This window comes from Nomascus leucogenys, chromosome 5 (assembly GCF_006542625.1).
Source record: "Nomascus leucogenys isolate Asia chromosome 5, Asia_NLE_v1, whole genome shotgun sequence".
Classification (NCBI taxonomy): domain Eukaryota; kingdom Metazoa; phylum Chordata; class Mammalia; order Primates; family Hylobatidae; genus Nomascus; species Nomascus leucogenys.
In genome coordinates, this window is record NC_044385.1 from 122,148,298 (window position 1) to 122,164,446 (window position 16,149).

The 16,149-nt window shown below is 37.5% G+C and overlaps 1 protein-coding gene across 8 annotated transcripts in view; it reads right to left on the reverse strand.

The window, feature by feature from the left end:
- Positions 1–339: 339 nt before the first annotated feature.
- Positions 340–16,149, reverse strand: part of MBNL2 (muscleblind like splicing regulator 2) — a 173,603-nt gene continuing 157,793 nt past the window's right edge. For all 8 annotated transcript variants that reach the window (XM_004088157.2, XM_004088156.1, XM_030813576.1 and 5 more), the window contains one exon: positions 340–3,139. In XM_004088157.2, the coding sequence (XP_004088205.1) occupies positions 3,012–3,139 (128 nt within the window). In that variant the 3' untranslated portion in view covers positions 340–3,011. The remainder of the gene's footprint in view (positions 3,140–16,149) is intronic.

Below are 16,149 nucleotides of genomic sequence, written 5' to 3' on the forward strand. Positions count from 1 at the left end.
CATGAAACTCACATTTTGTTTCCCGTTTAGTTACTGATGCCATTGATCCCATATCTTTTCATTATCAGTCTGAGATGTGAAGAAGAGGGCTGAGTGGTGGGATTTATTTTTACTTCTAATTTTAAAGAATACTAAAAATACTTCTCAAATTACCATTTTTAATTGTTTTTCTTGCTGCTAAAAAGCCAAAGCCAAAAGCAAAAACTATCAATCATCACCCATTCGAAGACCAGAGTTTGGTCTTTGAAGTTAACAAATACTGTATGGGTGAAGGTGAAAACCATTTTGTTTGCTGAATTATCAATCTGTCTCAACACAGAAAGAAGGAAGACTATACAATCCTTTTAAATGCTTCTTTTATTTCATTGGTTGTACATTGGGTGAGTGAACTGAATATTACAACCAAAACATAGTATTGATACAAATTAGACTCCTGTTTACACTGTAAGGTAATGAATGAGGGAATTCTTTAAGTGTTACAGAAAGATTTAGTAGAAATGTTACCAGTGGTATGGCTGAAAGAGTATTTCGGTGAAGTGCTGTTATATCCTGAAAACCAAGAGTGAAATGTAGTTCCCATACAAGTGGAGAGTTAGTTAGTCTCTTAACTACAGTATTTGTTGAATTGATATCTTCATGTCTTGGATATTGGTGATTTTTGTTTTTTAATTAAACAAAGCATTTAAGATTTATTCATCATAGTCAGACTTCTGAATATAAACAAACTTTTGGCAAATAATATTTATACAGAAAAATAGTTTTAGATCCTCTCAAATCCCAGAATTATTCTATAAAATTACATTATAAATAAATAAAAAGCAAAATCTGTTGTACATATATTTGTACATCTATGCATTTGCCTTGCCTCCTCCTTATTGTAAATGGCATATTTATGACTCTTTGCATATTGTAATCACAATTCTGGAAAATGGATATCATAGTAAAAAATACAGTCTTCTATATTTGCTTGGGGTTACAGGTGATGTTTTTGATGCTCCATTATTAAAGGGCTGAAAATAGTTGTGTGCTAATAATTTTAAAAATCAAAATCATGAAACAAAAGAAAAAAAGAAAGACAATGTTACAACAATTAATCTACAAAAATATTTCAGCGATTCCCATAATTTACCTTTTAGTAATGTATACTATGTTTTCAATGAGTTTAAATGAATTAACAAAGAAAAAAACAGAAAAAAGAAAACAAGTTTGAATGTTTTAGGCAAGTTGTAGCGTAACTACATTGTTATAGTTGAGAAAATTACAAATATCGATAATACATAAAGATGAAACTACCAAAGTAATACAAGTTAGATACAATACTTTTCCACAAATTAAAACAAATGCAACGATACAAGCACTATGTAAGAATACACTTAGCATGTGACTTTCTTTTAGATAGGGTTATCAGATCTACGATATAAGATAAATAGATAGTAATTCGACTTTGACCAACATGAATTAAAATGCAGATTTCTTTTTTTCCTCAAACAAATAATGATATGGTTGGTGCATCTAGTTTTCAGAACAGGCGATGATCCCAAATTTAAAATATTTTACATTCAATCTCAAAAGTCAAAATACTTCAATCACTAATATGTTCACAAAGAAAATGGATGTTTGAAACAATTACACATAATATTCATTTATAACAGCTGTTTTGTTTTTTAAACAATAATTTAAAAACTATGTAGATACTGTATAGGCTATGTGCAACATATAAAATGTGAAATATGAAATATTTGGTACGATAGTGCTTAAAATAAACTTTAAAACAAACTTTCTGAACAAAATTTAATTGTATCGCTATTACCTTGAAGATCAACCAAGTATTTAAAAAAGTAAACAACATTAAAATATGTTTCATCCATATATAGTATATATATGTATGTGTATATATAATATGTATGTACTTGTATTAAAGTTTTTTATACTTTTGAGACATAAAATATGCTTTAAGGTGAAAGAATTAAAAGAACTATTTTTTTCCATGCTGTAGTCCGTTACAACCCTTTAATCCAACTTTTGAAATGCAAAACAGTAATGGATTTTTTAAAAAGTGAAACTATCTACTTTTTGTTTACATAGTAATTTAGATTAAAGTCACAGTCAAATTTGCAGTGACTAAACTCAAACTTACTTAAATTAGAATATTATACAGATCTCCTCACCTACAGCTTCCTTGTTTGACTAGGTTTTTAGTTAAGAAAAGTTATTCTGTAACAGGCAACCGGATGGTGAGTTTGAAAGACTAATCTCTTAGATTAGACTGTTGGCATGGGCCTCTCATTCTTGTCAAGCTGGATGAAGTCTGGCAAAATCTAGGCACTTCTACAAAGTCTCTCTTATAAAACAACTTTAAAAATATACTTGTAAAATAATACCTTCAAGACTTTGTTTGGTGGGGTATGAAGCTCATACCGTGCAAAGTTTTTTTCAATCTATTTAATGTTAATCTAGAATCACATGATTCAACGTGGCATCTCCAGGCAAACCAAACACCACACTTTGATGTGTCCCCAGTACTTGTGCTTGAATTTCCATTCAAATTTTAGACCTGCAGGACAGGTATCGGTTTTACTTCACCTCTTATCTTTGCTGCAGCATTTATATTGTCAAGAAGTGAAACATACCCTTTGATCCAGTGGGTAAATGACATGACAGTAATTAGAGCTAGAATCGAACCTGCCCTTGGAATATGTTTCTTTTTTAACTAATGCTAATTGTTTATTGCTAAATTTGAAATATTCTGAATCGAAATGAGTAAACTGGCTGGACTTTCTGCATCAGCTATAGTTATGGAGATAAGACAATATTCCTAGGACAGAAACTATGTTTAGAAACCCTTTAAAAGTAAACTTTATCCTTTATGTCTTTAAACATCACAGCTGGTCTCAGGTAGTTAACTATCTTAGGTTGGAATATACTAAGCATACCATATTTAATACTCATATATGAGATAGCAGCACTAGCTTCTTAGAGTTGTGGTCTGTCCAGAAGAACTACATCTTTATTTAGCATGCAGTTTGTGGCAATTCTATTGAGGAGGAAACAGGATAGTATGTACAGTAACAATGTTTAGTTATTCTCAATGCAGATTCTTGGCATTCCATTCCGTTTCTGCTGATTATTTCAGAATTATCTGTTAAAGAGAAAGACAAGCATGATTTAGGTATCCTTCTGGGAGGAAAAATAATGAGTTTAAGTTTTACTCTTCAAAAATAGACATTTGAAAATCAGAGTTTTCTTCAATCTCTCATTATTTTGATGCAATTATAAATCTGCACAATACCCGCCCTTCATGCTGAAAAACTTTACACTTAACCACTTCTGCTATGTGGCCACTATAAAGAATGATGATTCAAATGCACAGTACCTTCTGGAAAACTGTGGCAGCATATAGAGAGGCATGCATATTTAGACCACAATTTCTTTTTAAAATTTTTGCTTTATAGCTCTTTATTATACATTCACATTATTGTCCAGTTAATATTTGCTACGGTGATCAGAAAGTCTAATCAGAGAATTTGTTTGTACTGAAAAGTCATTTGTAAGGCTTAAATATAAATATTTCAAAATCTATAATCAGATATTATTTATCTATTAACTTGCATTTGTAATTCAAAAATGTATTCCCATCAAAAGTAACTTTGTTCCCAACACATAATGACAACCAGTTTCAAATTCAAGGTATATTTAAATGTCACATATCAAAGAGTAAAAGGGATAACAGTCTAATAAGGCCATTAAAAAGTTCTTAATACATCCAAAAGCACAGCTAAAGCACAGATAAATGTAAACTATTAAGTGCAAGCTGTGGTGCCTTGAGTCTGATCTCTAAGTTCATTTCCAGCTCCATACCTTTGCAAAGGAGAGGGAATTTGGCCCGTGTGGTCCAATCCATTAAATGTCAAGGTTAAAAGCCAAGTTTTTAACACACCCTAACAAAACTATTTAATCTTTTCTAATACTTTGACCAAATTTTGTGTAATTAATAAGCAAAGCATTTATTCATTAAACAAGAGTCTGTTAGGAAATAACTGGTAAAATTTGTTTATAATGAGAGTCAGCTAATACTTCTGCACACTAGGATTCAATTCCCAACAAAAGCCTTATTTTCCCAAGCATACTGTATTATCCTGTTATGTTAGAATTTCTCCACGTGAATATTTTTTCCCTTTAACTGAGTGCTCCTGTACTTTATATGCAACAATTTTAGTATATGCAAATAGTTCCTCCCATGAAATAAACATGAGTATTCTTTATTTTATTGAAACAGACAGATGTGTATACAATTCATAAAAATAGAGAAAGAACTAATTTACATTAAATATTTATAGTAAATGGAAACTTAAAACTTCGGATAAGGTCATTCTTTGATTCTTAAATATTCCTAGGAACGTAAAATTAACTGGGAAAAATAGCATTCCTTGTCTTGTGTACTAATAGACATGAATTAAAATAATAAGATATTATTTTATATGTAAACACAGCATCTAGTATTTGAATACGATTATCTTTGAATATTATCATTGCTAATAGGTAATATTCAAATTTTCTAGATTTAGATATTTATTAAATAGAAATTTTTTTATTTCATCCCTTAGTTTCAAGCCTATCTGTAAGTTTTCCAAATAAGAATGGACCCTAGTCCATCAAATCATGTCTGATTTTTTTTCTTCTTTTACTTTAGAAAAAAAAACTTTCTAAAATAACTCTGGGAAAAAAACTGCATTTTCTTTATTTCCTTTGTTTCTTTCTTTCTTTCTTTTTTTTTTTTTTTTTTTTTTTTTTTTTTTGAGACAGGGTCTCCCTCTGTTGCCCAGTTTGGAATGCAGTGGTGTAATCACAGCTCACTGCAGCCTTGAATTCCTGGCCTCAAGCGATCCTCCCACTTCAGCCTCCTGAGTAGCTGGGACTACAACCATGCACCACCATGCCTGCCTAATTTCCATTTTTATTTTTGTAGAGATGGGGTCTTCCTGTGTTGCCCTGGCTTGTCTCAAACTCCTAGGCTTAAGAAATCCTTCCACCTCAGACTCCCAAAGTGCTGGATTATAGGCGTGAGCCACTGTACCCAGCCAGTTTCTTAAATTGATATATAATAATATGTATTTTAGAATGCATTTAGATTCTTGCTTATTTGCTGAAATTGAAATGCTATAAAGAATGAAATTCCTAACCATCTGGAAAAGAAGTATTCTATGAAAAGCATAGCAATGGCAAATTAGAATGGGCAAACATGGGTTATGGAAGTTACTTACGGCAAGGCTTTGAACTTGTATTTGACGAAGAGACATAAATGACCACTGAAATTTAATTCGACTGTATATCAGTCTTGCAGCTAACTAAAGCATAAACTAGTCTCACCCAGACTGCACAGTCTACCCATGAGCTATTATATGAATAAAGACATCAATAAAAATGAGCCCTGGGACTACTGAACTCTCAACTGTGACTGCTGCCTGGCATCTAGGCCAGAAAACTCTGGCCATCCCCTGGTCTTTGTCTTTGGCTGTCATGTGGTATAAAAAATGAATCACACTGTTGGCATCTGTGAACTTCCAGAGGTTCAACAGATTTAATCTTAGAAGGTGGGAAAGCTTTGGGTGTTTTCCCTTATAGGTTCCATTTTTGGGTGGCAGCATTTTTCTTGGAAATATCTTTTGACTATTAACTTTTTTTTCCTGAGAAATATAGCTTGCTGATACAGTCTGTATTATCTGTACTCTGGGGTGAAATACACCTTGGAGATATAGACAGAACAGGGATACTGATCAAGAACAGTTATCAACTGAGGGCCTGTTATATCACTAGCACCCATCTGATTGCACTTCTGTTGTTAGGAGGCACAGGACCTTACAGGCCCGAGAGCCCCAGGGGAGTGTGAGACAGATCTAGCTGGAAGACCACCCACAGGACAACAGGAAAGTGGAGAGCCAAGTGTGTGTGCTTGTGGGGACTAGCGGGAGGAAGAGGAGAAGCTACTTTCAGGGAAAGAGGAACCTTTTGTCTAGTTTTTAACATGGCTTTTCTTCATTCAGATTATATGTTGATTTAGCACTAAACAAACATAATTTAAAATCAGATGAATAGATACATTGTGTGTGCTTTCCTGTTACCTCTTTTCAGAGATTTTCTCCCATACCAATGATATATATATATTTAAACTTTTTCCATCTTTATTGTAGTTTTGTGGCCAGGAGGATCAAAACCTTCATGGAGTGCCTGAATATTTCATTACAGGTAAGAAACATACCTTCTTAAAATATCAGGCTTATATGTGGCCCTGGCACATGGGCTACACATCTGATGTGGATCAACCTTAATTTTGAACTTCTCCATTTCTTAAAATGGTAATTAAAATACAGTTCACCAAAGTGAGCTCAACAGACCAACTGTCCATCACTTCTTTCCTGCCCTGCATTTGGTCAAAGCTGAGGCTGGTGCCCAAAGTTCCCTACTCAACCTCCAACACACAGCACCCCATGCTGTCTTGAAAGGGAAGTGGAAAACTCATAGGGTCTGCCAGGGTATGTGTAAGTCAGAGAAACAGCCACCACATTGGGTCTCCTGCCAGTCTCCTCTCTGAAGTACCCTTGTTTTTGTTTGAATTTTAAGATATATCCCCTTGATTTTCAGGAGGCTCTGAGAATTTACAAGCTAGAGTCTTACAAGCTAGGTCAGTATTGTGATCATATTTTGCAGACATGGAAAAGCTGACGTGCATAGTTTTAACTGGCTTGCACAACGTACAAAGTGCTTGCACAAACCAGCATGAGTTTGGAGATGTCACTCTGCTCATTGGTGAAGGCATCCCCTCCAGGGCATGGGGACAGTCTGAGATAGGGCGAGGGGACGCAGAGGTTCCAAAGAGCATGGCTGTGCCTCATGGTGCCTGCTTCAGAGGGTGCTTAGAAGAACCCCGGTGAGCTTGGGAATCAGGGGAAGGTGAGGCCCTGGGGTGGAACCTACAGCAAATGCACTTGGAGCTTTAGAGGGGAGACAGTGAGACTGTCTGGAGGGGCTAGATGGGTGGAAATTGCTGGGGGACTGTGAGGCTGCTGGGCCTCTCATTCAGGGCATCCTTGCCTGGGTGGTCAACCACATCCTGCCCCAGGGCTCCTCCAGATGGATGCTGCAAATGTGTCTGCTTATAGCAACAGAACACCCTACCGCACCACAGTGCCACTGCCTCAGCTGCTGAGAAATCTTGGCAAACTATGATGGTAGGAAAGAAATCAAAGATATTCAACAAGCTATATTTCTATTTGTCTCCCTGGGAGACTATTGCCTCAAGTAAGTAGTGTTTTATGTAATAAAGCACCATGACAGGAGAAGGAAGTTAAATTATTAAATAAGATTCTAGCTAATCTAGTATGGCAAATCAAAATTATGAACTGCAAGCATTATTTTCAATTCCTTTTTCCACTAAAAGGAGAACAGACAAAAATAAGAATAGCTGATGCCCACAGTATCTGTGATTCTATTTTTAAGACAAAGACACTCAAATAATGAGTACTTTTCTAAATCTTCAGTGGCCCCTCTGGTTGGAACAAGAGTATCAGCTGGCTACAATAGAGTCTGCTTATCAATAAGGAAAGGAAATCACATTAAGTGAATTAAACTGTCTCCCCTAGGTGGTTGGTTTTAAGAATCTGATGATTCTGCTCAATATACATTCTCAAGTTACCCCAATGTGAATCCAGTACCTGATTAGTTTCATATTTACTTGTTGAAGACAAAGCATGAATGGCTTCAAAAGCATCAAATGGGTTATTTTTCTATCAAATATGTTATGAGCAGCCATTTAATAATTACAATGTCCTCAGTGAATTGCCTGCTATTGATTCACAGTGCAGTGGTAGCCAAGCTTACTAAAAAGTGGACCAGATTAGGTACTGTCTAATACTAAGCCTCCTGGGGCCAGGCAGGAAAGGTATGTAAGTGAATAGGCCAAGTCGAGGGTGTGGCAATAGCTACTCAGCCCCAGCCAAGTGCTACCTGCAGAAACATGGGCTCCATATTACTTGACCTTTTCATTTTCCAAAAGAAGCTAGAAATTCAGCAATGAATTCACATCACAGAAAACAACCCTGTGTGGATCATATATATCTTTGGGCTAAATTCAGCTAAGAGCTGCTGGTTTGTGTCCTCATCAGCTTTACTTTCTTGAAGGCAATATCCACTATATTCACTAAGCCTGGATGGCTTCCTGAGCTGGCATCAGCCAAGGCTACAGGCAACATCATGGCAGCCAGCAGTGGTAAGAGTGAGACCAGGAGAGCAGGTCTACAGGAGAGTTAGTCCTACAACTTTCAGACATCTGGCTTTCGCCCAAAGAAAGAGAGTACATGGCCAACAAGGCACCCTCTACCTAAAAAGAAAATATCAACCCTCCCTTGACTGAGTCATCAGTTATGAAACATGCATGTTTTCTTGTCTCTGCCATGTGATGATGGATTTAGGCTGAGCCATCCGTACCTGTCACTCATGGTGTGCGCTCAAAAAAGAGCTGAACAGGGTGAGAAACACACTTGGTTCAAAGCAAATAGTCTCTGCAGAGACTGAAACACTGAACTTGAACTAATCAGCACCATGAACTTAACAGCTGAACTAACCAGTCCTCATGCAGAAGGGTGCAAGAGAAGACAAATCAATGTAGGATTTCCTTAGTATTTCAGAGGTACCAAGTATTAATACATTCTGAGTTTTCTGCCTTGAGGTTGATCTCCAGGAATTGTACGTATGTATAACTTTGGAAACTGTGGGCTTCTAGGTGACTTCTAGAAGTGTTTATACTTCTTATGTAAAAGGGCTCATTTCAAAGATTCAAGGATGCCAGATGAGTTATTTTTTAAAATGATAGCTCAATAGTAAATTTGGTAAGAACTGTTCCTGCTCTGCTTAATTGATAGGAAAACATTCCAGTGAAAATGCTAAGAATTTCCATGTATGCAAGTCATCAAGCAATTAGAAAAGAGAAATAATGGATGTTTTGGTTCAGTCTTCCCGTGAATAGCCATTAGGACTGTCTTTGTAATGGTAAGTTTGGATGGTGTAGATAAAAAATACCTTATAACATATTTGTGCAGCCTTGCTAAACTACTAAGGAATCTCAATGCGTCTTGATGTCACTAACATGGAATCTCAAGTGGCTACTTCCAAGCAGGGATGGTGCACTAACTGGGTCCACAGCCAAACCAAGCTCTTTAAGGACAGGGAGACTGTCTCGTTCATCTTTATAGCCCTAGTGTCTAGGATAGGGCTGGGAATTTATTAATTGTTGCTCGCATGGATGGCTAAATAAATTGAAGTCATTGAAGACACAGTGCCACAATGCTGGCATCAACAGAAGACCACCAGACCATTCATGGAAGAAACAGGAATGGGGCAGAAAAAGAACCCTTTGGACGAGATGTGTCATCTGTGCACCTTTTTAGGGTAGTTAAGGACTCAGAAATATCTAAGAGAAATAAACATCCCTCCCCATTCTCCCATTCTCCCTACTCCCCATTATAGATAAAGGGGAAAATATTCCAGGCTGGGGGCAGAATCACTCACAGAGAAGGGAAATACAGCAGATAAAAATTCACCTAAAGAAACCTTCTAGACTTGGTAGGTTTCTTAGAAATCTTTTGCCATGGTTACAAGGCCCTGTTTCCCCAGAAGGCAGTTAAAGATATTAATAATATTTCACTGCCTCTTTAAACAAAATTTATTATTAATTTAAAAATAGGCAATTAAATGGCATTTCCTAAAAATAGGGCTAAGCTAAGGAGGCTCGCACGTTGCTCACTCTCCCAGTCTGTGTTTCTTCATCCACAGTTTTCTTCTGATTCTGTCCCACAAGTTCCTTCTTCCCACTCTCTGTTAGCATTGCTTTCTCCTTCAGTCTCTGCACCATTTAATATTCTCTCCACCTTTTCCCCACTGCCCCACACCTCTTCTCCACGGCAGCCATGACTGTCTGAAATGCCCTGATCTTGCCTGAGAGGCTACACTTGTGAGATCTTTCAGCTGAAGCAAACTGCACAGAGGCAAAGGGACATGTGTACATTTTTGACTCCAATATAATTCAGTACTTAATCACAGTATGGATTACTGAAGTCAAAAGCAAGTGTCTTAGTCTCTTAGTGAATATATGGTATCAGATAAAAAGGTAATTAAAGCAATTATAATTATACATGTTAACAAATGTACACTTTCAAGAACTTTCTTTGGCCTATTTCATGACTATAAAATTTTAAATATAGGCCAGGTGCAGTGGCTCATGCTTGTAATCCCAGCACTTTGGGAGGCCTAGGTGGACAGATCACTTGAGGTCAGGAGTTCGAGACCAGCCTGGCCAACGTGGTGAAACTCCATCTCTACTAAAAATACAAAAATTAGTTGAGTGTGGTGGCGCATGCCTGTAATCCCAGCTACTTGGGTGGTTGAGGCAGGAGAATCACTTGAACCTGGGAGGTGGAGGTTGCAGTGAGCCGAGATTGCGCCACCACACTCCAGCCTGGGCAATAGGATGAGACTCCCTCTTAAAAAAAAAAAAAAAAATTATATAAAAAGCTCAGAGACCATCAGTAGTATATGAAAAGACACTTAAAAATAGTCTGATTCATTATTCTGGGGGAATATTGTTTGGAGGTCAGGCAGTGTCATGCCATATTTGACTTATTTTCAAAATGTAGTTTTATTTGCACAGAAAAGGCATACACCGAGGTCCTGGGGAAAAATTCTCAACTATGACAATCAGCTTTACTCTGGAGAAGAGCACACTGAGGTTGTGATGTCCATAATATTTCGTAGCACCTTCAAGAGGAGTTTTGCCAGAATTATTGTTTTGTCCTCTGCTGTTTAGTAGAAAGTTTATTTTTTATTTTTATTTTTTTTTTTTGAGACAGAGTCTCACTCTGTCACCCAGGCTGGAGTGCAGTGGTGCAATCTTGGCTCACTGCAAGCTCTGCCTCCTGGGTTCACGCCATTCTCCTGCCTCAGCCTCTCCGAGTAGCTGGGACTACAGGCGCCCACCACCATGCCCGGCTAATTTTTTGTATTTTTAGTAGAGACGGGGTTTCACCGTGGTCTCGATCTCCTGACCTCGTGATCCGCCCGCCTCGGCCTCCCAAAGTGCTGGGATTACAAGTGTGAGCCACTGCGCCCGGCCTAGTAGAAAGTTTATATTCAAAGTTCTAATTCCCCTAGTTTCAATGATACTTTTTGTGGATGACTCATTTCTGTCCAATATTTTCCACTTGATTATATTTCAACAAAATATTTTTAGATATACTAAAGAAAAATTGTCATTTAAAACTATTAATAATTGAGGTTTTACATGAAAAGCAATAATACTGTCCTCGCTGAAGATTACTGACCAGGGTTCACATTGACAACTTAGAGTATCTGGATAAAATTCATAAACAGGAATGCTCAACTTTGAATAAGATTCTGCTCTTTGCATGAGTCCATGTCACATGTGGAAACATCTAGGTTCTTATGAGTATTGCAGTTAGGCTTTGATTATAATCCCCTCCCTGACTCCAGACAGTATCCTTCAATCCTAGCTTCCCTGGGGGAATTCTGAGGATCATTTCTGTGGCTCTCGTGCTGAGATGGGAATCTTGTCCTCAGACCATCTAACAACCCATATGTCATCCAAGAGTGGACACTTTTCTTCTCCTATATGATATAAATGAGGAGGAAGGTAAAGAGGCATGAGAAGGAGACTTTTCTTTCCTGGCCCTTTCCGCTGGTGTTCTAGAAGTGTTTTAAACAAAGACATATTCAAGAGCACTGTGTATTTATTCAGAAGGAGGGGAGTTATGCGACTGTGTTTCCTCAGCAGGTGCCAGAAAAGGTAAAATCAAAACAAAACCTTAGATTGGAAGGACTGCATGATAGCCAGGAAAAAAAAAAAGTGAAACCCTGTCTCTACAAAAAATATAAAAAAATTAGCCGGGCATGGCCCAAGTGAGGCTAAGGCAGGAGGATCACTTGAACCCAGGAGGCGGAGGTTGTGGTGAGCCAAGATCGCGCCACTGCACTCCAGCCTGGGTGACAGAGTGAGACCCCCTTTTCAAAAAAAAAAAAAAAAGTAATTGGCAGATGAAAACCATGGCATCAGGAGAAATGGGGAAGAAGGTGGCGTGAATGGGTATGGTGGCTACCCAGAAGTAGGTCCCAGATTTTATCTTCCTATTCCTTACCCAACATTCGTGATTCCACACCATACTTCTGATTCCTACTCCACAGGCCTTCCCTGGATGACATTCTAGTCATGGAATTCACCAGGGATCATGGCTCCTTCAGCAGGTGGAGGAGGTGAAAGAATTTTCTGTTTTCTGTTGCATGGACATCTGGGGGTTTGGTGATCTCTTTCTTGAATCCCAAAGATATAGCAACATCATAGACATGAGTGGCATTTGGCCTGGGCCATGCTTTAGCACTGTGTTACTTATAAACAATGCCACAAGCTAAATAAAATGGTTGTAGGCCAGCCCAGAGATCTAACCACCAAGTCCATGGCTGTCTCTGTAGGAGAACTGAGTTCCAAACCAAATGACAAAGGTAATTTTGAATATGTTTAAAATTAGGGACTGTATGTGTACTAAAGGAGGATAAATTCCTCTACTAAATCAAGAAAAAATATATAATATGTGAGACACACTAAGAAAATATTTGAAAGTGTTTAAAATATTTACGGTAAGATGTGTAGGAAGTCAGGCTCTCTGAGATTAAATAGGCTGCTTCATTGAAGATGACTCCTGGACATAAAGTAGAATCTGAGAAAACATTTTTATACCTTTAAAAATCAGCACTGTATTCACTGCTGTATTCCCAAAGTAGGTCTTAATATTACGTAATATAACATGTAGTATATGTAATATGCAGACAATATGTTACATAATATTAATTAATATAATATGTAACATAATATTAAGACCTACCTTATTGTATACATTGAAAATATTTTCCTAATGTATCTATTTTTGTTCATGGTTATTGTTGATATATCTGGAATATTTTAAAGAACAGGAACTGGCAACTCAGGAGTGAAAAATAAAAATTTAATAAACATGAAAGTTAAAAAAATTAAAGCAACAAGGGAATTCCAAAAAAATTCATTTATGCAGCAACAGAAAAGAAATTTCAAAAGCATTCATATATGATATGGGTTTTTTTCAAAATGAGGTTTTGCTCCCAGTAATAAATTGAAGATTCAGGTCAAGAAAAATCACAGAAACAAGATCTTGTTGGATTTAACATAAAATGTCCAATCCTGCTCAATGCCCTGCTTTTGTATCCATTACCATTATGTTGGACTTAGAATCCTGGGCACATTTTGGCCACAGTACCCATTTTAACAGTGGAGTAGAATGTGTAATTTAGCCTGCTAAGAATTGGCTTTTAAGGCATCAAAGGGAGAAAAGCAACCAAATGCTAAAATGCAGTAAAAGGAACAGTAAGATTAATGTAATGTACCGGACTTGGACGTGTGTCTTTGTGTATTGTCATCATCTTACACATTTCTCAAACTGGTGGGATGATGCTGCCATATAACAAATTTTCCAGCAAAAAATTAGGTTTTTTTTCTTTTTAGTTCTTTGCCTGTGTGTGTGTGTGTGTGTGTGTGTGTCAGAGAGAGGGAGAGAGAAAGAGAGGGACAGAGAGGGAGAGAGAGAGAGAGGTTAACAAAAACCACTCAGTTGTGTGTAAAATCTAGATGCAAAGGAAAAATAAAAAAGAGTACTGGAGGGGATTTCAGGAAGCTTGTCTGTGCCACCAGTCAGATTTGTGCCCTTTCGAGCCTTAGTTTCTCACTTGGCTTGTATCACCCTGGCACCTCTGCAGTGCGGTGTGTAGTTAAGCCAGGTCACCATCTGCCCTCCCCAGTAAGCCCTCAGGAAGTGCCAAAATAGCCAATCGATGGCAAAATGGAAACCAAAGGAGGAAAATGTTTAAAGAAGGAGGAGAGCTCCCGCATTCTCTTTTATTTCTTTATTACTAACCATCCCCCATTAAAGCTCAGTGGTGAGGCCCATTCTTTCAGCATCACCATTTACTTTCTGAGATGACCCTTCTCATATAAGGACTCTGACTGTAATTATTTGTAGATTTGTGTATCGCCTGTCCCCCTCATCATGTAAGACCCATGAGAGCAGGAACTACTGCTTTCATTGCTGTATTCCCACAATTCTGAACTGTACATGGTTCAAGGTGGGTGTGGTTTTTTTTGTTTGTTTGTTTTTGCCAGAGTCTTGCTCTGTTGCCCAGGCTGGAGTGCAAAGGCTCAATCTTGGCTCACTGCAACCTCCGCCTCCCAGGTCCAAGCGATTCTCCTGCCTCGGCCTCCTGAGTAGCTGGGATTACAGGTGCCCACCACCACATCTGGCCAATTTTTGTATTTTTAGTAGAGATGGGGTTTCACCATGTTGGCCAGGCTGGTCTCAAATTCCTGATCTCACGTAATCCGCCCACCTCAGCCTCCCAAAAAGTGTTGGAATTACAGGCGTGAGCCGCTGCGCCCAGCTCAAGGTGGATTCTTAGTGTACATTTGTTGAGAGAAGATATAAAGATATGTTGCCACAGACATGGTTTCATTTAGAAAGAATACATCTTTGCACTCAGTTCCTTGACTTATGAAAACAGAATTCTTAAAGGGAAACGTGGCAACCATAAAGAATTTTTAATGCAAAAAGAACCATTTTATACTATAAGATTTTATTAAACGAAAACGTAGGTCCAATCAGACATTGTCCTTGTCAATCCTTAATCCTTTCTTTGGAGAAACGACTACTCAGATCATTCCAAATGGAACCTGCCCCCATTAGAGAATAACTCCACATCCCCCTTTACTGCCAATCCTGAATCCCTTTCTCCTTCCATTCCTTCTTTCCCACCCTCCCACCCTTTCTGTTCTCCTTCCCATTTGGGGCTTCGCAGTGAGACCCCTGGCTCTTTCTGCCTGTATATCTGAATCATCATTAAGATCCCCATTTGCTTCCTCATTTAGCTCTGTGGTTTCACTTACAACTAAATTAAACTTCTAGTTGTTCCCTTTACAGTTGATCCTGCAGGCTGCCTAAAATATTCATCCTCAACTAGTGTTGTTACGTTTACCTGAGGTCAATTTGAAAGTGAGGTTCTGTGGGGATGGTGAAGAAAAATAGTATCTTTATTTTTAAATTATTATTGTTAAAAATTAAAAAGTAAGTCTCGATTGAGAGGACTCTTTTTGATAGACTCTTTTCAGGCAGAAGTTGTGTGCCAGGTTTCCCACCCTGGGAAGAGTGAATGGTGCCTTTTCTCGGTGCTTTCTAGCTCTGGTTCGCTGGACTGAAATTTGGATTCTCTTGCTATTCTCACCAAGCAACAATATTTTCACACCATTTCTGATACTGAGCTTGGACTTTAAAAAGTTTTTGCTTCTACTAAACTTTCTTCTCAACTAGTCAAAACTTTTCAAAGCAATAAACTCAGTAGTTTGGAGTTTTTAAGGGGAGTCATATGAAGAGGTTCATCCCAAGCCTACACTGACCATAGATTCCAATCTAATTCAAACATGGTGGGTTCACAGGAGAACAGGATTTGCAGGCACACAAGCCTGAGGTCTACACATATCCAGTCACTTCCTACCTGCTTGAATCTTAAGCAAACTATTCTCTAAGATGTGCTCACATATGTAAAATGGATAAGAAACTTCACAGAGCTATGTTGAGTAGTAAAAGAAATAATGTATATACACATCTGATATGTAATAGTGGTTTTTGATAAATGTTGGTTCTCTTACCTTAGGCTATTGTTTTAGGATTCATAATCCTAAATATTTTTTTTTCAGTTTCTATTTAAATAGACATTCAAATAATACTATGGTTAACTTAAATATTACATGATATGTATGGCACCCCATATGTTGGAAATAAACTTGGTTTTGATGAGATTAAGATTCTTAAAAATGAGCACTTAATTCCTTTTCTGTATATGTATCTCCTGAACTGTCACTGATGATAAAGTATAAACTGAATTTTTCTGATTTTTCCTGAAAGTATTGACTGTCAATTCATGTTAATCATTTTTCAAACTAAACTATTTTATTACAAAAACATCAACAGCCACCAGCTCATGATAATCAGTGTCCACTGCAGTAGGAAGTTG